Consider the following 25,770-nt stretch of genomic DNA (forward strand, 5'->3'; position numbering starts at 1 on the left):
GAAACCCCAGGTTAGAGAGATCCCCAAATTCTACACCCACCGCTCAACACAAACATTGTTTTATAGTCTGACTGGTGAAATTTTCTCTGTCGCTTGGCCTTCACAGGTTTCCGAGACACTAAAGCGTTTTGCAGGGAAGGTGACAACAGCCAGTGTAAAGGAACGGAGAGAAATCCTCAGTGAACTTGGGAAGTGTGTTGCTGGAAAAGGTATTTATTTGTCATCCATGTACCCTGGACAATATTCTTTTTTTTCTTTTTTTTGAGAGAGAGTCTTGCACTGTCGCCCTGGCTGAAGTGCAGTGGCACGATCTCAGCTCACTCCACCTCCTGGGTTCAAGCGATTCTCCTGCCCTCAGCCTCCTGAGTAGCTGGGATTACAGGTGCCCACCACCACACCTGGCTAATTTTTGTATTTTTAGTAGAGATGGGATTTCACTATGTTGGCCAGGCTGGTCTCGAATGACAGTGTTCCATATAAAAAATAAATTGCGTGGTTGTTTTTTTCTTTTCTTTCTTCGTTTCAAGACAGAGTCTCATGATGTTGCCCAGGCTGGAGTGCAGTGGCATGCTCTCGGCTCACTACAACCTCCACCTTGCTGATTCAGGTGATTCTCATGCTTCACCCTCCCCCGTAGTTGGGATTACAGGTGTGTGCCACCACACCCAGCTAATTTTCGTATTTTTAATAGAGATGGGGTTTTACCATGTTGGCCAGGCTGGTCCTGAACTTCTGACCTCAAGTGATCCCCCTGCCTTGGCCTCTCAAGATGCTGGGATTTCAGGCATGAGCTACTGGGCCCAACTGAAATAGTTTCTTTAGAACCATGGCCTTGGCCAGGCGCGGTGGCTCACGCCTGTAATCCTAGCACTTTGGGAGGCTGAGGTGGGCAGATCACAATGTCAGGAGTTCGAGACCAGCCTTGCCAACATGGTGAAACCCCGTCTCTACTAAAAAAAAAAATACAAAAATTAGCCAGGTGTGGTGGTGTGCGCCTGTAATCCCAGCTACTCGGGAGGCTGAGGCAGGAGAATTGCTTGAACCCAGGAGGTGGAGGTGGCAGTGAGCCGAGATTGTGCCACCGCACTCCAGCCTGGGCAACAGAGTGAGACTCCGTCTCAAAAAAAAAAAAAAAAAACCCAGGTACAGTGGCTCACGCCTGTAATCCCAACACTTTGGGAGCTGAGGCGGGTGGATCACGAATCCAGGAGTTTGAGACCAGCCTGGCCAACATGGTGAAACCCCGTCTCTACTAAGAACACAAAAATTAGCTGGGCATGGTGGCACGCATCTGTAATCCCAGCTACTCGGGAGGCTGAGGCAGGAGAATTGCTTGAACCTGGGAGGCAATGGGGGTTGCAGTGAGCTGAGATCGTGCTACTGCACTCCAGCCTGGGTGACAGAGCAAGACTCTGTCTCAAAAAAAAAAAAAAGAACCATGGTCTTCTTTTTTTTTTTTTTTTTTTTTTTTTGAGACGGAGTCTCGCTCTGTCGCCCAGGCTGGAGTGCAGTGGCCAGATCTCAGCTCACTGCAAGCTCCGCCTCCCGGGTTTACGCCATTCTCTCGCCTCAGCCTCCGAGTAGCTGGGACTACAGGCACCCGCCATCTCGCCCGGCTAATTTTTTGTATTTTTTTTTAGTAGAGACGGGGTTTCACCGTGTTAGCCAGGATGGTCTCGATCTCCTGACCTCGTGATCCGCCCGTCTCGGCCTCCCAAAGTGCTGGGATTACAGGCTTGAGCCACCGTGCCCGGCCAGAACCATGGTCTTCTTCCCCTCTTCCTGCACAACTTCTGCGTTTACTTTATTTGCTTGCTATAATGTGAATTGAAACAGTTAAAACTTTGGGTTAGTGGAGAGTTTATCCATTCAGGTGTGAAAGCTATTTACACTTTTAACCATTTTCATTGGAAATATTTTAAAAAGATAGCTAAAATCTTTCTCAGGTAATATACTGAGTACAACAATTTTTTTTTTTTTTGAGTCAGTCTCACTCTGTCGCCCAGGCTTGAGTGCAGTGGCGTGATCTCGGCTCACTGCAAGCTCTGCCTCCCGTGTTCATGCCATTCTGCCTCAGCCTCCTGAGTAGCTGGGACTACAGGCGCCTGCTAATTTTTTGTATTTTTAGTAGAGATGGGGTTTCACTGTGTTGGCCAAGATGGTCTCGATCTTCTGACCTCGTGATCTGCCCACCCCGGCCTCCTGAAGTGCTGGGATTACAGGCGTGAGTCACCGCCCCTGACCAAAAACATTTCGTTTATGACTTGGGATATCATTTTTCCCAATCTGTGTTCCATGGAATTCAGCAACATGGTAGTAGGTGATTGTCCAATAAAGGATTCCAAGATCAAATAAGTTGGGAGAGGTTTTTTTTTTTTTTTTTTTTTTTTTGAGACGGAGTCTCGCTCTGTCGCCCAGGCTGGAGTGCAGTGGCCGGATCTCAGCTCACTGCAAGCTCCGCCTCCCGGGTTCACGCCATTCTCCTGCCTCAGCCTCCCGAGTAGCTGGGACTACAGGCGCCGCCACCTCGCCCGGCTTGTTTTTTGTATTTTTTAGTGGAGACGGGGTTTCACCGTGTTAGCCAGGATGGTCTGGATCTCCTGACCTCGTGATCCGCCCGTCTCGGCCTCCCAAAGTGCTGGGATTACAGGCTTGAGCCACCGCGCCCGGCCGGTTTTTTTTTTTTTGTGAGACAGAATCTCGCTCTGTCACCCAGCCTGGAGTGCTGTGGCGCAACTTCGGCTCACTGCAACCTCCGCCTCCTGGGTTCAAGGGATTCTCCTGCCTCAGCCTCCTGAGTAGTTGGGATTACAGGCACCCGCCACCATGGCCAGCTAATACTTGTATTTTTAGTAGAGACGAGGTTTCACCATGTTGGCCAGGCTGGTCTCAAACTCCTGACCTCAGGTGATCCACCTGCCTCGGCCTCCCAAAGTGCTGGGATTACAGGCGTGAGGCACCGCGCCCAGCCTAGAGGTCATGTTTTTGATGCCCTCTTGGAATATTCACAACAGCGTGTTTTCATTTTATTAAGCTTCCTTGAATCCAATGTTTTCTTTGAACCTCTTTTTTGCTGAAAATCTGTTCAGGGTCCGGGGAACTCATTTTGGGGAATGCTAAGTATATCTGATTATCCTGATCTGCACCATAACCAAGGGATAGCTCTATGACTTATTAGAGTAAGACCATTTTACCTTCACTCAATAAATTCTAGGTTTTTTTTTTTTTTCATTTCTTTTGGTGTGTTTGTTTTTACTGTATAGCATTGGCTCTCAAAGTGTGGTTCCTGGACAGGCAACATCAGCATCATCTCGGAACTTGTTAGAGATAAAAATTCTCAGCTCCATTGGAGCAACTCAAATCAGAAATCCTGGAGGTGCTGTAATGCCAGCTACTTGGGAGGTTGAGAGGTAGGAGGATCTCTTGAGCCTGGGAGGTTGAGGCTGTAGTGGTCCATGATTGTGCCACTGCTTTCCAGCCTGGGTGACAAAGCGAGACCTGTGTCAAAATAAATAAATAAATAAATAAATAAAAGGTTGAGCACAGAACCCAGTATTTGTGTTTTAACAACTCCTTTAGGTGACTCCTATGTTTACTGAAGTTTGAAAATCATGGCCATTGCTGGGTAGCTCACACCTATAATCCCAGCACTTTAGGAGGCCAAGGAGGATGGATCACCTGAGGTCAGGAGTTTAAGACCAGCCTGGCCAACATGGGAAAACCCCATCTCAACTAAAAATACAAAAAAATTAGCTGGGCGTGGTGGTGGGCACCTGTAATCCCAGTTACTTTGGGAGGCTGAGGCAGGAGAATTGCTTGAACCTGGGAGGCGGAGGTTGCAGTGAGCTGAGATTGTGCCATTGCACTCCAGCCTGGGTGACAAGAGCAAAACTCTGTTTCGAATAAAAGAGAAAGAAAATCATGGTCATGTAAATTGGGCCTCCCTTTCTGTCCACTGTTACTTCCTATTTGTACCACTTCACCCAGCTTCTCATTTGCTGCTTCTGACCTACTTATGCCTAGTAAGATACCCAAGCTTGTAAACTTGCTGTTTGTGAGCATCTCAGAGATTCTCTTGTGTGTTAATGCTTCAATGTATGAGTTTTATGGAATCCTCAAAGGTTTTTCTGGTCACTTTCCCAGCAGGCTCCCTAGTTAGAAAAGACAGCCATGTGGTACCAGTCTTTCCGGTCACAGGCCTCTAGTGCAGCAGTCAGTGATGAAGGGCTCAGACAGGCGGTGCCACTTAGAGGTTCTGTGACCTGCTTCAAGTTACTTCACCTCTCTGAGCCTGTTTTTTTTCTTTAAATGTGGAGATGACAGTAGCACTTCCCTGACAGGTTGGAGTAAATGTAATGCATTATCTGGCTATGGTAAACTGACAGTGTACGTTAGCTGTTGTTACTGTCATTGTCTTAGCCACAACCTGTTTCTGGTCCCAGTCGTTCTTTTATCCAGTTAGTGAAATAGCCCCAAATCACATGGACCAATGCAGTAGTCAGATCCCTGGGGAAGCTGCATCCCTGTACCTCCTTCATTTCTCTTCCACTTCAGGTGCCTGAAGTGTGAGGAATGGTATGGACCTCCTGCTCTCAGGTTTCTCCTACACCCAGTATAAGTCTGTCTTACACTGCAGGTTAAATTTCCTCCACCTCAGAAGCTTCTCCCTTTTGTTTGCATGCTTCACTGTGGCATGCAGTACTTGTCACAGGTTAACTTTCCAACATTATTGAGCACTCTTTTTTTTTTGAGATGGGGTCTCGCTCTGTCTCCCAGCCTGGAGTGCAGTGGCGCCATCTCTGCTCACTGCAGCCTCCACCTCCTGGGTTCAAGCAATTCTCCTTCTTCAGTCTCCTGAGTAACTGGGATTACAGGCGTGTGCCACCATGCCCAGGTAATTTTTGTGTTTTTAGGAGAAACTGCGTTTCGCCGTGTTGGCCAGGCTGGTCTCAAACTCTTGGCCTCAAGTTATCCTCCCACCTTGGCCTCCCAAAGTGTTGAGATTGCAGGCATGAGCCACTGTGCCCAGCCATATTGAACACTCTTGTTCAACCAAGACTTGAACTCTTTCTACCCAGAGTTAGAGTGTATCTGTTTCACTCGAGTTAGGGTGTATCTGTTTCACTCTGACTGGCTGGCTTGATTTCCTGTTACTTGGTTTCTTCATTTAAAAATGGGCTTGATCTGGACGTCGTGGCTCACACCTGTAATCCTAGCGCTTTGGGAGGCTGAGGCGGGCGAATCACGAGGTCAGAAGTTTGAGACCAGCACTGCCAACATGGTGAAACCCTGTCTCTACTAAAAATACAAAAATTAACTGGGCGTCGTGGTGTGCACTTGTAGTCGCAGCTACTCGGGAGGCTGAGGCAGGAGAATCGCTTGAACCTGGGAGGCGAGGTTGCAGTGAGCCGAGATCGCAGCACTGCACTCCAGCCGGGGCGGTAGAGCGATACTCTGTCTGAAAAATAAAAGCGGCGGGGGGGGGGGGGGCTTAATAACAGTGCCTACCTTATATGGATTAAGTGAGTTAATGTGTATGAATTATCTAGAGCAAGGTCTGGCATCTTGTTAGCACTAAGAGCTGGGGTGTTATTAGTCCCCCTCTTTTCTTCCTTATGTGTTCTGAATAGGTATTACGCCTTCTTAACCCTGCACTCCACATGTATCTCCCTCTCTTTCCATTTTTCCAGAGCATCCTAATCTGTCAGGCCAAGCTTATGTGTCCTTCAGACTTTCAGAAACTCTCCAGTTATAGGTGTTCTTCCCTTTTCTGGTCCCTCATAGTACTTCAGTGTTGTACTGGTTTTAAAAGTGTTTATTAGAATGTATGTAAAGAAAGGTACACCTCCTAATCGAACAGCTCACTGAATCATCACATATTAAACACCAGTATAACCAGCACCCAGTTCAAGAAGTAGAATCATTCCAGCACTCCTGAACCTCCACTTGATGGCATGTGAGGTTTCAAGGCCACCTGTATTTTCTTAGTTTCATTCATTTAGCAAATGTCTACCCAAAGCTTTTCTGTGCCAGGCATTTTCCTAGAGTCCTGTTTTGTTGTTGCTTTTTCCTCTTGGGGAGGAAAGTCTTAAATTTATGGGGAGTGCCAAGTGGGCTGAGATCATGTCTGGCGGGATACCTGACTCCAGCAGCTTATCAAGTCATTTTTATTGACTAATCTCTGTGTAATCTTTGGTTTCAGATCTGCCAGAGGGAGCAGTGAAGGGGCTCTGCAAATTGTTCTGCTTGACTCTGCATCGATATAGGTGAGTCTCAGCCAAAGGCCCCGTATCTGGAGCACTTTGTACAGAGAGGGGATCTAGGGTAGTGGTTAGAGCCAGACGGCCTGGTGCCAAATCTGGGCTATATCACGTCCTAGCTGTTAGATCCTGGGCAAGTTACTTCACCTCCCTGTGCCTCAGTTTCCTTGTCTGCAGAATGGGGATGATGCCATTCTCTATCTCATGGGTGGTTAGTAGAAAGCGTGAGGTGCCTGGAATAGTTGCCTGCTGTGCCATAGTGGTCAGTGTGTGTACGCTGCCATTAGTCATGTGTGTTAAATCGCCTGGCCTACTTTGAGACCCTTATAACTGGTCCGTAAATGTAGGTGCTGCCCTTACACACTCCATGGCTTATTTGCCCTTATGAGATACTTTTAGAACTCTAGGAGGAGATGAGTTTATCTAGTTATTTCCTAATCCCTCCTCTGTGATCCACTGGAATATGGTGTGATCACTTTCTCCTGAGAAAGACCAGTGCATGGCCTGAGCAGCCTTGCCCCTGCCTTTGCCTGAGGTCTGCACGTTCACCTTTCCCTTTGCCTCTCCCCTAGAGATGCAGCTTCCCGCAGGGCCTTGCAGGCAGCCATCCAGCAGCTGGCTGAGGCCCAGCCAGAAGCCACTGCTAAGAACCTTCTACACTCTCTGCAGTCTTGCGGTATAGGCTCCAAAGCAGGTGTTCCCAGGTAAGAGGTAAAAGTTGTGGCCCCTTGAGAATTGGTAGAGTCCTGCTCAGGAGAAGCTGATGCAGTTGACCATGCACCAGAGGGAGGAGCCAGGATGGCAAGCCTAGTGGAGGAAACCACTTTCCGGGGGAGCAGGGTTGGGAAACAGTGGAAGCAAGGCCATTTTGAGGGGAACCAGTTGCCCACCAGGCCCCTAATGGTGGAAGCCGTCTGTTTGTTTTATATAGTTGTCAGTGCCAAGAGATGGGAGTTTGGCCACTGAAACCTGGACTCCTTGTCCTGAATTGCCACAGATGGTTTGTGGGGAACTGGTTCAAGTTCTGTTCTGTGAGGTCAAGGGAGGGTCCTGCATTATCAGCGGGGGCCTTAGGGACAGTGTTCGTCCTCAAGCTGCTCTGAACTCACCCCCTACCCTGCTCTGCAGTAAGAGCAGTGGCTCTGCCGCCTTGCTGGCCTTGACCTGGACCTGCCTCCTGGTGCGCATTGTCTTTCCGTCGAGAGCCAAGCGACAAGGAGACATCTGGAACAAACTGGTAGGTTCCCTGCGTCTCTGAAGTAGCAAGGATCAGCTTTCTGCCAGGAGTTAGGGCATGTTTCAGCACCTTCTTGGTGCCAAGTGCTTTTCTGGGTGCTGGGTGACCAGACACTCTGAGTTGTCCCGAGGCATGTGGCTTTGGTGGATGGCCATGAGTGCTTCATAATCACATTCCTTGGTGTATTCGACATTTTGGAGCTTCTCTGTCAGGCATGGTGCTAAGCACTGGAATTGCAGTGATGGACAACAGAAACGAGGCCCCTGATTTCATGGCATGTGTGGAAGCTGTGACAGGCCAGAGTTGGGAAGACAGTCAAAAAGCAACTAGACTAGAAAATACCATAGTATAAATCCTCTTGGTTTTTTTCTGGCTAATCATTCTATTCCCTGTGTTTGATTTCAGTGTTGAACTGGTAAATGGAATGGATTTCTTGTCTTAGTTTTGGTTCTTACATTCCCTCCTTCCATTCTCTACCTGCTTCTTCCACATTCTCTTCTTTTTCTTTCCACATGTCTGCTCACCAGGTTGGGAGGTGAGCAGAGCAGACATGTGCCTGGATAGGCTTAGTGTAGGTCATGAGGAGTGGTTTTTGCTTTTTTGAAACAGAGTCTTGCTCTGTTGCTCAGGCTGGAGTGCAGTAGTGTGGTGTCAGCTCACTGCAAGCTCCGCCTCCTGGATTCAAGCGATTCTCCTGCCTCAGCCTTCTGAGTAGCTGGGATTACAGGAGCCTGCCACCCTGCCTGGCTAATTTTTTTGTATTTTTAGTGGAGACAGGGTTTTTCCATGATGGCCAGGCTGGCCTTGAAGTCCTGACCTCAGATTATCCGCCTGCCTTGGCCTTCCAAAGTGTTGGGATTACAGGTGTGAGCCGCTTTGCCTGGCCTTGGATCTGATTCTTGTCCATGAGACTTGGCTGAGTCACTTAACTTCTGAGCCCACTTCCTCATTTGCAAAATGGGAAAGAAAATACTACCCACCCTGTCCGCCTTAAAGAGTTGTTGTATAAGGCCAGGTTTAGTTGAGGGTTGGGATGGCTGTGGAAACTGGAGAGTCTCATGCAGGTAGGTGCCAGTGATGACCAGCCTTAGGAAACACAAGCACCTCTCCATGAAGCAGCCTGCTAGTTAGATAGAGGGCGGCATCCCCAGTAGCTTAACCAGCACAGCTCTGGGGAGCAGCATGGAGTGGCTATCAGTATAATTGATGGATGATGGATTAGAATGCTGAAACCTTGAGGGTCAAGGATTATGTATTGTGGTGAGCTCGGACTCTCTTGGATCCCCTTCAGGGCATAGGTGTCATTGTTACCAAAAGCCTCCTTGTGAGACGGTGCAAGCTTATTGGCTTATCTGCACTGAGTGGTTTTTTTTTTTTTTGAGAGACAGAGTCTGATTCTGTCACTCAGGTTGGAATGTAATGGAGCAATCTCGGCTCACTGCAACCTCTGCCTCCTGGGTTCAAGCAATTCTCCACCCTCAGCCTCCTGAGTATAACTGGGACTATATGTGTATGCCATCACACCTGGCTAATTTTTGTATTTTTAGTAGCAGTGGGATTTCGCCATGTTGGCCAGGCTAGTCTCAAACTCCCGACCTCAGGTGATCTGTCTGTCTCAGCCTCCCAAAGTGCAGGGATTACAGGTATAAGCCATTGTGCCTAGCCTACTTTTTTTTTTTTTTTTTTGAGACGGAGTCTCGCTCTGCCGCCCAGGCTGGAGTGCAGTGGCCGGATCTCAGCTCACTGCAAGCTCCGCCTCCTGGGTTTACGCCATTCTCCTGCCTCAGCCTCCCAAGCAGCTGGGACTACAGGCGCCCGCCATGTCGCCCGGCTAGTTTTTTGTATTTTTTAGTAGAGACGGGGTTTCACCGTGTTAGCCAGGATGGTCTGGATCTCCTGACCTCGTGATCCGCCCGTCTCGGCCTCCCAAAGTGCTGGGATTACAGGCTTGAGCCACCGCGCCCGGCCGCCTAGCCTACTTTTTAAAAAATATATTAAAAAAATTTTTTTGGCCGGGCGCGGTGGCTCAAGCCTGTAATCCCAGCACTTTGGGGGGCCGAGACGGGCGGATCACGAGGTCAGGAGATCGAGACCATCCTGGCTAACACGGTGAAACCCCGTCTCTACTAAAAAAATACAAAAAATTAGCCGGGCGAGATGGCGGGCGCCTGTAGTCCCAGCTACTCGGGAGGCTGAGGCGAGAGAATGGCGTAAACCCGGGAGGCGGAGCTTGCAGTGAGCTGAGATCCGGCCACTGCACTCCAGCCTGGGCGACAGAGCGAGACTCCGTCTCAATAAAAAAAAAAAAAAAAAAAAAAAATTTTTTTTTTGCACACCATGATTCTGTAGATTTCTTTTTTTTTTTTTTTTTGAGACAAAGATCTTGCTCTGTCACCCAGGCTGGAGCACAGTGGCATGATCTCGGCTCACTGCAGCCTTGACCTCCTGGGCTCAAGTGATCCTTCTATTGCAGCCTCCTGAGTAGCTGGGGCTACAGGCATGCTGGTGTATGCCTGGCTAATTTTTGTATTTTTTTAGAGATGGGGTTTTCTTTCGTTGCCCAGGTTGGTCTTGAACTCCTGGGCTCAAGGGAACCACCTGCTTCGGTCTTCTGAAGTGCTGGGTTTATAGGTGTGAGCCACCATGCCCAGCCAGTAATCCTTTCTATACCACACTGTATATAGGGAATCTTCTGTTGTTTATGGTTTTTTATTGTTACTAACAGTGCTGCAATGAATAACCTTGTACATATGCCATTTTGTATATATGCAAATAGAATTTATCAGCATTGGTTTCTTTTTTTTTTCTTTTTCTTTTTTTTTTTTTTTTGAGACGGAGTCTCGCTCTGTCGCCCAGGCTGGAGTGCAGTGGCCGGATCTCAGCTCACTGCAACCTCCGCCTCCTGGGTTCACGCCATTCTCCTGCCTCAGCCTCCCGAGTAGCTGGGACTACAGGCGCCCGCCACCACGCCCGGCTAGTTTTTTGTATTTTTTTAGTAGAGACGAGGTTTCACTGTGTTAGCCAGGATGGTCTCGATCTCCTGACCTTGTGATCCGCCCGTCTCGGCCTCCCAAAGTGCTGGGATTACAGGCTTGAGCCACCGCGCCCGGCCTTTTTTTTTTAAGACAGAGCCTTGCTCCGTCGCCCAGGCTGGAGTGCAGTGGCACGATCTTGGCTCACTGCAAGCTCCGCCTCCCGGGTTCACGCCATTCTCCTGCCTCAGCCTCCCGAGTAGCTGGGACTACAGGTGCCCGCCACCACGTCTGGCTAATTTTTTGTATTTTTAGTAGAAACGGGGTTTCATCGTATTAGCCAGGATGGTCTCAATCTCCTGACCTCGTGATCCACCCGCCTCGGCCTCATCGTATTAGCCAGGATGGTCTCAATCTCCTGACCTCGTGATCCACCCGCCTCGGCCTCCCAAAGTGCTGGGATTACAGGCGTGAGCCACCGCGCCTGGCCCGTTTTTTTTATTGTTAATTAACAGTGTTGCAATGAATAACCTTGTACATATGCCATTTTGTATATATACAGATAGAATTTATCAGCATTGCTTTCACAAGCGTATCTGTTTTCTTTGTTTTTTTTTTTGAGACGTTGTCTCGCTCTGTCACCCAGGCTGGAGTGCAGTGGTGATCTCGGCTCCCTGCAAGCTCCGCCTCCCAGGTTCATGCCATTCTCCTGCCCTCAGCATCCCGAGTTGCTGGTATTACAGGTGCCCGCCACCTTGCCTGGCTAATTTTTTGTATTTTTAGTAGAGACAGGGTTTCACCGTGTTAGCCAGGATGGTCTCGATCTCTTGACCTTGTGATCCGCCCGCCTCGGCCTCCCAACGTGTTGGGATTACAGGCGTGAACCATTGCCCCTGGACTTTTTTTTTTTTTTTTTTTTTTTTGAGATGGACTTTCGCTCTTGTTGCCCAGGCTGGAGTGCAATGGTGTGATCTTGGCTGACCGCAACCTCTGCCTCCTGGGTTTAATTGATCCTCCTGCCTCAGCCTCCCGAGTAGGTGGAATTACAGGCATGCGCCACCACGCCCAGCCAATTTTGTGTTTTTAGTAGAGACAGGGTTTCTCCATGTTGGTAAGGCTGGTATCAAACTCCCGACCTCAGGTGATCCGCCTGCCTTGACCTCCCAAAGTGCTGGGATTACAGGTGTGAGCCACTAGGTCCGGCAGCCTCTGAGATTTTTTTAGTCAAGGACCTATTATGTATGTCAATCTGTGTTGGACGGTGTGAACTCCATGCAGTTCGAATGGCCATATCAAGCTGCACTTCTGTATTCACAGTGCTCAGCATAGAGCCTGCCATGTAGTCAGTGGTCAGTAAGTATTTGTGGAATTAATGAAGGACAGGTCAAGGCAGATACGAAGTAAATGAAACAGGACCCTTTTTCTTTTCCTGGATGGCACTTAAACCTCACTGAAATTGTATATTCATTTGTTTAATATCATTTTTTTCCTCTGAATTCTAAGGTACATGAAAGCAGGGACTGGCTGGGCACAGTGGGTCACGCCTGTAATCCCAGCACTTTGGGTGGCTGAGGCGGGCAGATCACGAGGTCAAGAGATCGAGACTATTATGGCCAACGTGGTGAAACCCTGTCTCTACTGAAAATACAAAAATTAACTGAATGTGGTGGCACGCACCTGTAGTCACAGCTACTTGGCTGAGGCAAGTAGGCAGAATCACTTGAACCCAGGAGTTGGAGGTTGTAGTGAGCTGAGATTGTGCCACTGCACTCCACCCTGGGGACATAGCGAGACTCCGTCTTAAAAAAAAAAAAGCAGGGACTATATCTGTCTTACTCCTCTTGTGCCTTCATTGTCTGACTCATAATAGGTGATCACCAAATACTTATTAAATGAACCCTAGAGGGAACAGTGTCGTTAAAGGACAGAACTAAATGTGTGAGGTGGAGGGAGGAGGATCTGGCTGGAGTTGAGTAGGAGAAGCTGAGTGGAGATGAAGCCAGGATTTGGAGGGGCTGATGGAGGTCTTTGCAGGCTATGAGGGCCATGGGACCCTCAATCTTGTGTCCCATCTTGACCTGAGTCTTTCCTGGTCCTGGCAGGTGGAAGTGCAGTGCCTGCTCTTGCTGGAGGTGCTGGGCGGCTCCCACAAGCACGCCGTGGATGGTGCTGTGAAGAAACTCACGAAGCTGTGGAAAGAGGTGACAGGACTGCAGGGGCTGGCAGGCATTGCTTCTTCCATGCCACTCCCCCGCTGCCATCTTATACACCTGCCTGGCACTTTCCTCTTTAGAACCCCGGGCTGGTGGAACAGTACTTGTCAGCCATTCTCAGCCTAGAGCCCAACCAGAACTATGCTGGCATGCTGGGGCTGCTGGTGCAGTTCTGCACAAGCCACAAGGAGATGGACGTGGTCAGTCGGCACAAGGCAAGTGCCAAGGCAGAGTGACTGTGGGTTTGCTACGCTGGGAATGTTGGGAGTTCGCTGGAGGGAAGGAATGGGAACCTGTTTTGCCCTGGTGACCCTAGCTGTTGACCTCATCTGAAACTTGTTGATTTTCTCATGTGAGACTGTGGCCTTTTGCCATGATACATGCACTTTTAGGAGTTGGAAAGTTTCCCTTCTGTTTCTGGCTTGGGTGATAGTTTGCTTGTTCATGCAGTCACTTATTTATCCCAGTTGAGTGGCTGCCATGTTCTAGGCACTGTGCCCCGTGTTGGGGGTACACCAGCGAGTAAGGGAGCTGTGACCCCTGCCCCCAGGGAACTGAGTCTGAGAAACTGACATTAAACAGATAGTCTAGTTAATTATAACTAGTATGTGCTACAAAGGGAAAGTGTGAGAAGCTGTGAGACTCCACAACGGAAGGACCTGATTTAGGCTGTGGGTCAGAGAACACATCTCTCTAAAGAAGGAACTTTGAGAGTGAAGAGGAATTAGCAAGGTCAAGAGGTGAGGCAGAGCATTTTGGGCAGAGAAAGCCTGTGGGCAGGAACAGAGAGGAGGCAAGAGGAGTTGGAGTGGCAGGAATGGGTTAGAGTGACGCAGCCAGCTGAGTGGTGGGCAGGGCCTTATAAGCCATACCAAGGACTTTGGACTTTATCCCAGGGGGCCATGGAAAGCTGTGGAAGGGTTTCAAGTGGGGTTGCATGATCAGTGGGACCTCTATGCTTAACACTGAAATTTGGGGCATTGATTTGTATTTTTTGGAGGCACTCTAGCAAGAGGGACCCCTTAAGCCAGTGATGAGACATTTGAGAATGTCAGGATCTTACCAGAGCTTTGTGTTCTCTAGAGCGCCCTACTGGACTTTTACATGAAGAACATCCTGATGAGCAAAGTCAAGCCTCCGAAGTACCTGTTGGTGAGCGAGAGATGGCCGTTACTCACCTGGACAACTGATCCCATTTTCAATTCTGGGATGCTGAACTCTTTTTCCTTCTTGGTCCGTTCCCATGAGGGCTAGGTGCCTTATTCCTTTTTCTTTGTAGGATAGCTGTGCCCCTCTGCTCCGATACCTGTCCCACTCAGAATTTAAGGACCTGATACTGCCCACCATACAGAAGTCCTTACTGAGGAGTCCAGAGAATGTTATTGAAAGTAGGTTGCTGTCAGCCAGGATGGTGGGAGGGAGACGAGTTGCCTATATCTCTGTTTCCGATATTTGGCAACAAGAAGTGTGTGTGGTAGGGGCGAGGGAAGGGGGATGTATTCACTGTTTACCTGGTTGGGACCTTGGGAGAGAGATTGGGGACCCTTTTGAGATTATGTTGAAAGTCAGCCAGACGCATTGGCTCATACCTGTAATCCCAGCACTTTGGGAGGTCGTGGTGGGCAGATCACTTGAGCCCAGGAGCTCAACTTGGGAGGCTGATGTGGGAGGATAGCTTGAGCCCAGGAAGCGGAAGTTGCAGTGAGCCAAGATGGCAACACTGCACTCCATCCAGCCTGGATAACATAGTGAGGCCTCATCTCAAAAAACAAAAGAGAGACCAGGCACGGTGGCTCATGCCTGTAATCCCAGCAGTTTAGGAGGCTGAGGCAGGTGGATTACTTGAGGTCAGGAATTTGAAACCAGCCTGACCAACTTGGTTAAACCCCATCTCTAATAAAAACACACAAAAAAATCAGACATGTTGGCATGTGTCTGTAGTCCCAGCTACTTGGGAGACTGAGGCAGGGGAATCACTTGAAACCGGAAGGTAGAGGTTCCAGTGAGGCAAGATCACTCCATTACACTCCAGCCTGGGCGACAGAGCCAGACCCTGTCCAAAAAAAAAAAGGGAAGAAAAGGAAAGTCATGGGCTGTCTTTTAAGAAGAATGCACAAAAGTATATCCCCTAAGAATACTGCATATAATTTTAGGGGTTCAGGAACCCACTGGATCGGTTCATAGCTTTATGTAGGTGCTAGTCGTTGTTTTGATTCCCAGAAAATATCAAGTGTTCACCTTCAGAGTTGAGTGGAAGAAGACAAAATATCCTCTTACCCCTGCACCTCCCCAAAAGAACTTTCTGGAGACCATTCAGGTTAAGAACCTCCTCTCGGCCGGGCGCGGTGGCTCAAGCCTGTAATCCCAGCACTTTGGGAGGCCGAGACGGGCGGATCACGAGGTCAGGAGATCGAGACCATCCTGGCTAACACGGTGAAACCCCATCTCTACTAAAAGTACAAAAACTAGCCGAGCGAGGTGGCGGGCGCCTGTAGTCCCAGCTACTCAGGAGCTGAGGCAGGAGAATGGCGTAAACCTGGGAGGCGGAGCTTGCAGTGAGCTGAGATCTGGCCACTGCACTCCAGTCCGGGCGACAGAGCGAGACTCCGCCTCAAAAAAAGAAAAAAAAGAACCTCCTCTCTAGACATTCTGGACTTAGTATGGAGGTGGCACTTGAAATCATGGGATCTGAGTGTTGAGTCTCTGTCCCTGTGTATCTTAGTAAAGTGTGTTGGTGGGATGTTGGAAAGGCAATTTTTGCTGATGGGGATGGGGAGGTATACAGCTTTTCAGCAGAGCTTTGGGACTACTCATGTAGCCTGTAGAGATGAAGGGTGGGCATGGTTCCATGTGGCCGGACAGCAGGCCAAGTGGCATTTGCTGGGGAGTAGGAGAAAAAAATTATCTGTTGAATTTATTGCTGAGATTGACATGGTCAGTGCTTTCTGTCTCCCTTAGCTATTTCTAGTCTGTTGGCATCAGTGACGCTTGACCTCAGCCAGTATGCCATGGACATTGTGAAAGGACTGGCTGGTGAGTATCCCAGCCCCTCTTCAGCCCATAAGTGGCACCTTGGGTTTTGGTTGTACTTGTCCTAATTGTTGTAGCAGGGGTAGGGGACAGCTCAAGGTAGTAATAAGGCCCTAACCTAAACTACATTGGCACTGGCAGTTTCTTTCTTGAGATTATTTGAATGAGAGCATACAGCTAGTACTGAAGAGATGGCAGCATGGAAAAGACGAAAGTCTGGATGCTCGGTTGTTGGCTGCTTCTGAGCAGTGGCTTTGTGTGTCCAGGTCACCTGAAATCCAACAGTCCCCGCCTGATGGATGAAGCTGTGCTGGCACTGAGGAACCTGGCACGCCAGTGCAGTGACTCTTCGGCCATGGAATCCCTGACCAAGCACCTATTTGCTATCCTCGGAGGTGAGCAAGCCTTCTTGGCCATGGGGATGGTTGAGGCATGGTCCCTGGTATTTCCCTCAGCTGGGATCTGAAGGGGACTTGATGCTCCAAGTCTGCTCGTGGCGAGGCTGTGTGGCCAGGAGGACATCACACTGGAATGTGAATGTGTGTGAATGAACAAAACCCTGCACGGGTGGTGTGGATGGGGTGATTTCAGGTTTTTCATGTATAAGATACACATTTTTTTTTTTTTTTTTTTTTTTTTGAGACGGAGTCTTGCTCTTTCGCCCGGGCTGGAGTGCAGTGGCCGATCTCAGCTCACTGCAAGCTCCGCCTCCGGGTTTTACGCCATTCTCCTGCCTCAGCCTCCTGAGTAGCTGGGACTACAGGCGCCGCCACCTCGCCCGGCTAGTTTTTTGTATTTTTAGTAGAGACGGGGTTTCACCATGTTAGCCAGGATGGTCTCGATCTCCTGACCTCGTGATCCGCCCGTCTCGGCCTCCCAAAGTGCTGGGATTACAGGCTTGAGCCACCGCGCCCGGCCTAGATACACATTTTTATAGGCATAGCAGAAAAGACTAAAGGAAATACACCAGAAAAGAAATGTCTTTGAGTAGTGGAAACATGATTGCCTTTTAAATGTTTTTCTTTATATTTTTTCTGTTTCACAAGTTTTCTGTAGGAACATTCCTTCTTGAGTCAGAAAGCAAAAGGCTAGTAAATGTTGTTTTAAACCCAGTTTCACAACACAAAGCTACTTCTGGAATCACAAACCGTATTGTGGCGTCACACACGTGACTGCGTTGTTCACTCTCGGGAACTGTGGCATATGTGAATGTGAATCTTTGCTGTCTCTCCTCTCAGGCTCGGAAGGAAAACTAACTGTTATAGCCCAGAAGATGAGCGTCCTCTCAGGTACAGGATGTCTTTCTTTTTTTTTTTTTTTTTTTTTTTTGAGAAGTCTTGCTCTGTCATCTAGGATGGAGTGTAGTGGTGCCATCTCAGCTTACTGCAACCTCTGCCTCCCGGGTTCAAGCGATCCTCGTGCCTCAGCCTCCTATGTAGGTGGGATTCCTGGTGTGCACCACCACGCCTGGCTAATTTTTTTGTATTTTTAGTAGCGATGGGGTTTCACCATATTGGCCAGGCTGGTCTCGAACTCCTGGTTCCTGGTGTCAAGTGATTTGCCCGCCTCAGCCTCCCAAGGTGCTGGGATTACAGACAGATACAGGATTTCTCTGCTGGGAGTAGAGCTGTGATCTAGTAGTAGGGAAGCTTTTTTTTTTTCGAGATGGAGTCTTGCTCTGTCACCAGGCTGGAGTGCAGTGGCACAATCTTGGCTCACTGCAACCTCCACCTCCCGGGTTCAAGCACTCCTCCTGCCTCAGCCTCCTGAGTAGCTGGGACTACAGGCACGCACCACCACACCCAGCTAATGTTTTTGTATTTTTAGTAGAGACGGGGTTTCACCATGTTGGCCAGGATGGTGTCGATCTCTTGACCTCATGATCCACCTGGCTCGGCCTCCCAAAGTGCTGGGATTACAGGCATGAGCCACCGTGCCTGGCCTAGTAGTAGATAAGCTTTAACATAATTCTTAGGTGAGGTGAATCCTTCTTTGGATCTTGACTCCTGTGACCATCTTAGGTTCATCCTGCCTCCTAGGACCCTGCTGCTTGCGTGCTTGACAAGAGGGACTTGTTCAGGTCTAGCAGGAGGCTTGGCTTCTATAGAAGGCAGGAGGTGTAGAGGAGGCATTGAGGGAAGATCAGTAATGGCCAAAGGAGAGGTATGCCTGCTGGAGACACAGAAGAGGTCTGTGACCCAGAGTGTGGAGGTGGCAGAAGTAGGAAGACTTGCCTCTTTGTGGTTTTGTGCTGATAAGGGACTGAATAGAGAATCTGCCTTTTAGGGATTGGGAGCGTCAGTCATCACGTGGTGTCTGGACCTTCCAGTCAGGTCCTGAACGGGATCGTGGCTGAGCTGTTCATCCCATTCCTTCAGCAGGAAGGTAATTCCGTTCATCATGGTGAGCATGCGTTTTGTACTCATCCTTGACCGTGGTTTTTCATAGTTGGAGCTTTGCTTCCATAAACCACTCCTGAAGACACACCTCCCTCAGAGAGCAAGGCTTGGAGCTGTCTGAAATATCACTGCTTCCTCCCCCTTGTACTCTGGCTTGTTTTTTGTGCTGCTTGCAATGATTTGACATGGTTATAAGACATTGGACTGACTGGACTTCTGCTTTTTGTCCTAGTTCATGAAGGGACCTTAGTACACGCTGTCTCTGTCCTGGCTCTCTGGTGTAACCGATTCACTACGGAAGTGCCCAAGAAGCTCACTGAATGGTTCAAAAAAGCTTTCAGCCTTAAAACCTCCACATCTGCGGTGAGGCACGCCTACCTGCAGTGCATGTTGGCCTCTTATCGGGGTAAGACACCTCCCAGGGCTAGTGTCCAGGTCTCCGTGCAGAGGTGACCGAGTCTTTAGGGTATTAGCGTTCCTGCTTTCCCTGTTAGTTCAGCTTATTTTGCACCATTTATTTCTTCCGGAAATAAATGAGAGCATTCGGCTTAGCTCAAAATCAGAATTCAGTCTTCACAACAAATTCTGACTTCTCCCCCTTGTCAGACTTTCAAAGTACAAAGTTTTATTCAGAGAGGACCAGAACCGGAACTTGTCACTACAGTATCTGAAATCATGGAGAAATGACTCAGATAAGACTGGTTTAAGGGCCGGGTGCGGTGGCTCACACCTGTAGTCCCAGCACTTTGGGAGGCCGAGGCGGGTGGATCACCTGAGGTCAGGAGTTCGAGATCAGCCTGGCCAACATGGTGTAACCTTGTCTCTACAAAAATACAAAAATTAGCCAAGCATGATGATAGGTGCTTGTAATCCCAGCTACTTGGAAGGCTGAGACAGAATCGCTTGAGCCTGGGAGGCAGAGGTTGCAGTGAGTCGAGATCAAGCCATTGCACTGCTGCCTGGGCGACAGAGTGATACTCTGTCTCAGAAAAGAAAAAGAAACATCTAGGAGATTCCAGGGCCTCCTCTTGAGAGGGGACACCCTTCTGTGTGAAATGCCTTCTCTGATGAACTTTGTACTCACTTACTTCTTTTAATGATAAGGGAAGAAAAATGTGACCACAAGAGGTTTTTGCCCTGAGTTGAAGGCAATAAATCTTTTTCTGAAATACGTCTCCCAACTCAGAATCATAGATCATCTTTGTGCAGTGGTTTGTGAGGTTTATTCAAACCGTAGTGCTGACTGTGTGCTGACTGAAGTCGTAGATTTTCCGTGGTAGAAATGTACAGGCAATACATTGTCAGCTGCCTTAGGGATATAGTGAACTCACATCCATGACTTAAAAACAGTCTGTGAGGCCAGGCAAGGTGGCTCGCGCCTATAATCCCAGCACTTTGGGAGGCTGAGGTGGGAGGATTGCTTGAGCCCAGGAGTTTGAGACCAGCCTGGGCAACAAAGTGAGACCCCCGTCTCTACAAAAAATTAAAAAAATAGTTGGGCATGGTAGTACATGCCTGTGGTCCCAGCTACACAGGAGGCTGAGGCAGTGGGATTGCTTGAGCCCAGGAGTTCAAGGTCAGCCAGGGAAAATAGCAAGACTCTGTCTCCACCAAAAGTTATACAAAAAGTCTATGTACTATATCAGTTTGAATTATTGCTGCATTGAATGACCGTCAGTTGTAGGCGGGACCTTGAATTGTAGATGGCAAGAACTTGGTTTTACCTAGTCTCTTCAGCTTGAGCTAGTTCTGCTCATTGCATTTATTTTTAATTTATTTTTTAAAAAAGGAATGCAGAGTGCCAGAACTCAATGCTCATTGCTTTTAAAATAAACATAATATAAACCTTTTAAAAACCAAACAAAACCTTTATAATAAAGATTTCTTGGATTCAAATCCATAACATTGTCTGGAAAACTGCTTTCATTATAAAATGTTCTGATGTACCCATTTAGTAGCTATGAAAACATGGAACAACAAACCCAGGTGTGGGGGTGGGGGGGAAGAAAACATGGGCTTGAGCTATAGTTTTTTTTGAGATGGAGTTTCTCTCTGTCACCCAGGCTGGAGTGTAGTGGCGTGATCTTGGCTCACTGCAACCTCCACCTCCCAGGTTTAAGCAATTCTCTAACCTCAGCTTCCTGAGTAGCTGGGATTACAGATGCCCCACCCATGCCTGGCTAATTTGTACTTTTTTTTTTTTTTTTTTTTTTTTTTTTTTTTTTTTTTTTGAGGCGGAGTCTCGCTCTGTCGCCCGGACTGGAGTGCAGTGGCCGTCTCGCTCACTGCAAGCTCCGCCTCCGGGTTTCCGCCATTCTCCTGCCTCAGCCTCCCGAGTACTGGGCTACAGGCGCCCGCCACCTCGCCCGGCTAGTTTTTGTATTTTTAGTAGAGACGGGGTTTCACCGTATTAGCCAGGATGGTCTCGATCTCCTGACCTCGTGATCCGCCCGTCTCGGCCTCCCAAAGTGCTGGGATTACAGGCTTGAGCCACCGCGCCCGGCCTAATTTTTGTACTTTTTAATAGAGACAAGTTTCGCCATGTTGGCCAGGCTGGTCTTGAACTCCTGACCTTGGGTGATCTGCCACCTCAGCCTCCCAAGTGTTGGGATTATAGGCACGAGCCACTGCGCCTAGCTGAACTATAGTTTTTTTTTTTTTTTTTTTTGAGACGGAGTCTCGCTCTGCCACCCAGGCTGGAGTGCAGTGGCCGGATCTCAGCTCACTGCAAGCTCCACCTCCCGGGTTTACGCCATTCTCCTGCCTCAGCCTCCCGAGTAGCTGGGACTACAGGCGCCTGCCTCGTCGCCCGGCTAGTTTTTTTTTTGTATTTTTCAGTAGAGACAGGGTTTCACCGTATTAGCCAGGATGGTCTCGATCTCCTGACCTCGTGATCCGCCCGTCTCGGCCTCCCAAAGTGCTGGGATTACAGGCTTGAGCCACCGCGCCCGGCCTGAACTATAGTTTTAACTGGTTTCTCCATTTTTTTTTGGAGACAGAATCTCGCTCTGTCGCCCAGGCTGGAGTGCAGTGGTGCGATCTCGGCTCACTGCAACCTCTGCCTCCCGAGCTCACGCCGTTCTCCTGCCTCAGCCTCGCAAGCAGCTGGGACTACAGGCACCTACCACCACGCCCAGCTAATTTTTTTGTATTTGTAGTAGAGATGGGGTTTCACCATGTTGCTCAGGCTGCTCTGGAATTCCTGGACTCGTGATGCCCCTGCCTCAGCCTCCCAAAGTGCTGGGATTACAGGCGTGAGCCACCGCGCTTGGCTTCCTTTTTTTTTTTTTTTTTTTAAACGAGTTTAGTTCAGAGGTCAGTGGATTGGTTCTGGTTTTAGAATTTGGGTCCAAAGGTCATCTGGTATGGGGGAAGAGTACCAGGTGGGAATTGATAGGATTGAGGGTGGCTCTGACTTGCCTCAGCTAGCTGTGTGACCTGGAGCAACTCACTTAATGTCTTTGCTTATCCATCAATTGAATAACTGGACCACACCCGGCTAATTTTGTATTTTTAGTAGAGACAGGGTTTCTCCATGTTGGTCAGGCTGGTCTCGAACTCCCAACCTCAGGTGATCCACCAGCCTTGGCCTCCCAAAGTGCTGGGATTACAGGTGTGAGCTACTGCACCCAGCCATAAGGATTATCTTTCTGCCTCTAATTTTGTGGCTGTAGACTTTAAATTTTGATTTAACTTCACTTCTTTTTGAGATATTTGAAAAATTAACTGAAGGGTTTTAGTCATCTGGTTCACAGCTAGTTAGATAAATCCTTTCTCAGTCCTGTCATTTCCAAGAATCAGGATGTCCTTTAAGGTGCTTGTCCTCTCTCCACAGGTGACACACTGTTGCAGGCCCTGGACTTACTGCCCTTGCTCATCCAGACAGTGGAGAAGGCAGCCTCCCAAAGCACTCAGGTTCCCACAGTCACTGAAGGGGTTGCCGCAGCCTTGTTGCTCTTGAAGCTGTCAGTGGCTGACTCACAGGCTGGTATGAGTCCAGAGATGTCCAGGATGGTAGAGATAGAGGCCTCTGACAAGAGTCCTTGGGAGGAGTGTCTTGATGTTCAGGGTTAGCTTGGTCCTGACCACACTGGATCAGCCACAGGTTTGCTTGTCATCTGCAGGATGAATCTTAGGGTTGCATGGGCAGTGGGAATGCAGTCAGGGGACTGTCATTGTCCCACTGTCCTTCTTCGTTCTGTTGCTCCAGTGCTACACGGGCTTGTGGATGATACCCAGATGGACCAGGGTTTAGTATTGGGACTGTTTGTTTCTGTTGGTTATACATTCATACAGTACAAAATTCAAAAGGATATAACATGAGAAGCTACCCCTTAGCCCTGTCTTTTCCCTTAGCCGTTAAGTTTCTCTCCATAAACAGTGTTATCAGTTTTGCACTTTGGGAGGCCGAGGTGGGCGGGTCATGAAGTCAGGATTTCAAGACCATCCTGGCCAACATAGTGAAACCCCATCTTTACTAAAAATACAAAAATCAGCTGGGTGTGGTGGCACTTGCCTGTAATCTCAGCTTCTTGGGAGGCTGAGGCAGGAGAATCAATGGAATCCGGGAGGTGTAGGTTGTAGTGAGCTAGGATCATGCTACCGCACTCCAACCTGGGTGACAGAGCGAGACTTTGTCTCAAAAAAAAAAAAAGACAAAAAAAAAAACAACGATATTACCAATTTTATGTCCAGAGATAGTGTGTTTATGTAATTGAACATATTGGGTAACATACTCTATATATCATATTAGATACACTATATATACTATATATCTTCGAAATGATTCCAAATCAGTACATCAAAAAGAGCTTTCTCATTTTTTGTGGCTATATCATATTTCAGGCTTTCTTTATTTCATCTCCCAATCTCTGCACTGGGACACACCTGAACTTACTTCTTTGGTTAGGAATGGAGCTCAGCTCTCCTCATGTAGTATCGTGTGCCCACTGTGGCCCTGCAAGGCACTGGGCTACCTGGGGGAATGCTAAGATGAACATGACCTTCTACAGCAAATTTCAGGGTGCTTACTTCATAGTAGAAGTGAGGAAATACAAAAATATATCCATAGCTTAAGAGAAAACGTGGCATTAGAGCAGTTTTGAAGGAGAGATTGCTTTTAGTTGGGGGGATGGGTACTGGGAAGGGTTTCATGGAGAAAGCATTTGAACTAGCACCCTGAAGACTGGGAAGGATTTCATTATCCTGAAGGGAATGACCCAGTGTGAGTTCAAACAGCCCCAGTCAGGGAAGGGCAGGGAAAGCCAGAGTCTGTAAACCTCGGGTATTCCAGCTTGGTGCCTGGGGTGGATGGGAATTCCGGGTGAGAAGCAGTTTACCTAGGCTCCTGTAGGCAGCAGAGAACCACCGAAGGGTTTCATACAGGAAGTGATACCAGAAGGACTGAGGTCAGTTCCCCAAATGGAAGAGCACTGAGCCTCCTGCTGCAGAGGAGGGTTTGCCAGCAAAGCCCACCCCAGCAGCTTCAGGATGGAGTGGATCAGCTCTGGGGGACATGATCAGCTGCGTCGTGGGGTAACCTTTTGTTTCTTGCAGAGGCCAAACTGAGCAGTTTCTGGCAGCTGATTGTGGATGAGAAAAAGCAGGTTTTCACTTCTGAGAAATTCCTGCTTATGGCTTCAGAGGATGGTAAGTTACTCCACGCTTAGTTGAACTCAGGAGTGAGGCAAAGGCTCTTTGGAAAATCTTCAGAGAAGACCCTTTCTTGACCAGCCAGTCAGGTCTGCAAAAACCTGGGCCAGAGTGATCTGACCAGCAGCTTAGCTGTTGTGGGAATAATTTCATTCCTGTAGGGAATGTAAGGTTAGGGAAGTGGGACTTGGGAGATGCATGGAGACAAAGCAGTAATGGCTGTGGAGCTACCATATGAGCTGTAATTATAGCTGATTGGGTAATTGGTGCTGTCTCCGAGGTTTTCTTGTGTTGAGGCAGCTGAGAAGCTCTTGTGGAGTCTGGCAGGCTCTACTCCCCCACCAAGAGACACAAAAACTACTGGTTTCTATCCTGGCAGAAAAGGAACAGTTGAATTTTAAATGTGTGTTTAAAATTCTACATTGCCTTAGGGGTGTCTGCCACTAATTGGTGATTTGAAAAGTCTTTTGACTCATAAATCGCAACATCCCATTAATGAGCTACAACTGTTAGTCATTTCCTGGTTTTAGAAAATGTTTTAGTTAAATTTTGAAAAGGAAATAGACTAATGTAATTCAAAAATAGATACAATAGGGTCTACATTGAAAATTATACCACTGCTTTGATCTCTGGCTACCCAGTTCCTCAGCTATAGATAACCAATTTTATTAGCTTCTTCTGTAGCCTTGATATTTTATATATATGCAAGTAAATACCTGTATATGTTTGTTCTCTACGTTTTTTACACAAATGGTAGTGTGCCTGCCGTATGTACTGTGCTTTCTAGACCTGGAAAGAGTCTGTGTCAGTCTATAATGAGCTTCATAATTTTTTTTTTTTTTTTTTTTTGAGATGGAGTTTCGCTCTTGTTGCTCAGGCTGGAGTGCAATGGTGTGATCTCAGCCCACTGCAACCTCTGCCCCCTGGGTTCAAGTGATTCTCTTTTTTTTTTTTTTTTTTTTTTTGAGACGGAGTCTCGCTCTGCTCTCCAGGCTGGAGTGCAGTGGCCGGATCTCAGCTCACTGCAAGCTCCACCTCCTGGGTTCACGCCATTCTCCTGCCTCAGCCTCCCGAGTAGCTGGGACTACAGGCGCCCGCCACCTCGCCCGGCTAATATTTTTGTTTTTTGTTGTTTTTTTTTTTGAGGTGGAGTCTCGCTCTGTGGCCCAGGCTGGAGTGCAGTGGCCGGATCTCAGCTCACTGCAAGCTCCGCCTCCCAGGTTCACGCCATTCTCCTGCCTCAGCCTCCCGAGTAGCTGGGACTACAGGCGCCCGCCACCTCGCCCAGCTAATTTTTTTGTATTTTTTTTTTAGTAGAGACGGGGTTTCACCGTGTTAGCCAGGATGGTCTCGATCTCCTGACCTCGTGATCCGCCCGTCTCGGCCTCCCAAAGTGCTGGGATTACAGGCTTGAGCCACCGCGCCCGGCCTCAAGTGATTCTCTTAACTCAGCCTCCTGAGTAGCTAGGATTACAGGCATGCGCCACTACCACCTGGCTAATTTTGTATTTTTTTTTTTTTTTTAGTAGAGATGGAATTTCTCCATTTTGGTCAGGCTGGTGTCGAACTCCCGACCTCAGGTAATCCACCTGCCTCGGCCTTCCAAAGTGCTGGGATTACAGGTGTGAGCCACCATGCCTGGCCTCTTTTTAGAACTTCATAGTAATTTTCTATCATTGTTGAGACAGGATCTCACTCTGTTGCCCAGGCTGGAGTGCAGCGGCACAGTCATGGCTCACTCCAGCCTCAACCTGGTCTCAGGTGGTCCTCCCACCTCAGCTTCCTGAGTAGCTGGGACTATAGGTGCACACCACCACCACATCCAGCTAATTTCTGTATTTTTTTTTAAGAGATGGGGGTTTCACCATGTTGCCCAGGCTGATCTTGAACTCCTGGGCTTAAGCAGTCCTCCTGCCTCAGCCTCCCAAAGTGCTGGTATTGTAGACGTGAGCCATGGTGCCTGGCCTTAGTCTTTTTTTTTTTTTTTTTTTTGGAGACAGTCTCGCT

The 25,770-nt window shown here is 48.5% G+C and overlaps 1 protein-coding gene across 3 annotated transcripts in view; it reads left to right on the forward strand.

The window, feature by feature from the left end:
• Window positions 1–25,770, forward strand: part of GCN1 (GCN1 activator of EIF2AK4) — a 69,531-nt gene that overhangs the window by 4,306 nt on the left and 39,455 nt on the right. For all 3 annotated transcript variants that reach the window (XM_033220401.1, XM_033220403.1, XM_033220402.1), the window contains exons 2-16: window positions 107–209; window positions 6,203–6,266; window positions 6,833–6,964; window positions 7,389–7,497; window positions 12,572–12,670; window positions 12,763–12,897; window positions 13,766–13,834; window positions 13,962–14,070; window positions 15,641–15,715; window positions 15,979–16,107; window positions 16,951–17,001; window positions 17,999–18,097; window positions 18,344–18,517; window positions 21,947–22,099; window positions 23,668–23,760. In XM_033220401.1, coding sequence (XP_033076292.1) covers window positions 107–209; window positions 6,203–6,266; window positions 6,833–6,964; window positions 7,389–7,497; window positions 12,572–12,670; window positions 12,763–12,897; window positions 13,766–13,834; window positions 13,962–14,070; window positions 15,641–15,715; window positions 15,979–16,107; window positions 16,951–17,001; window positions 17,999–18,097; window positions 18,344–18,517; window positions 21,947–22,099; window positions 23,668–23,760 — 1,594 coding nt within the window. The remainder of the gene's footprint in view (window positions 1–106; window positions 210–6,202; window positions 6,267–6,832; window positions 6,965–7,388; window positions 7,498–12,571; window positions 12,671–12,762; window positions 12,898–13,765; window positions 13,835–13,961; window positions 14,071–15,640; window positions 15,716–15,978; window positions 16,108–16,950; window positions 17,002–17,998; window positions 18,098–18,343; window positions 18,518–21,946; window positions 22,100–23,667; window positions 23,761–25,770) is intronic.

This window comes from Trachypithecus francoisi, unplaced genomic scaffold, assembly GCF_009764315.1.
Source record: "Trachypithecus francoisi isolate TF-2019V2 unplaced genomic scaffold, Tfra_2.0 Lachesis_group11, whole genome shotgun sequence".
NCBI classification, from domain to species: Eukaryota; Metazoa; Chordata; class Mammalia; order Primates; family Cercopithecidae; genus Trachypithecus; species Trachypithecus francoisi.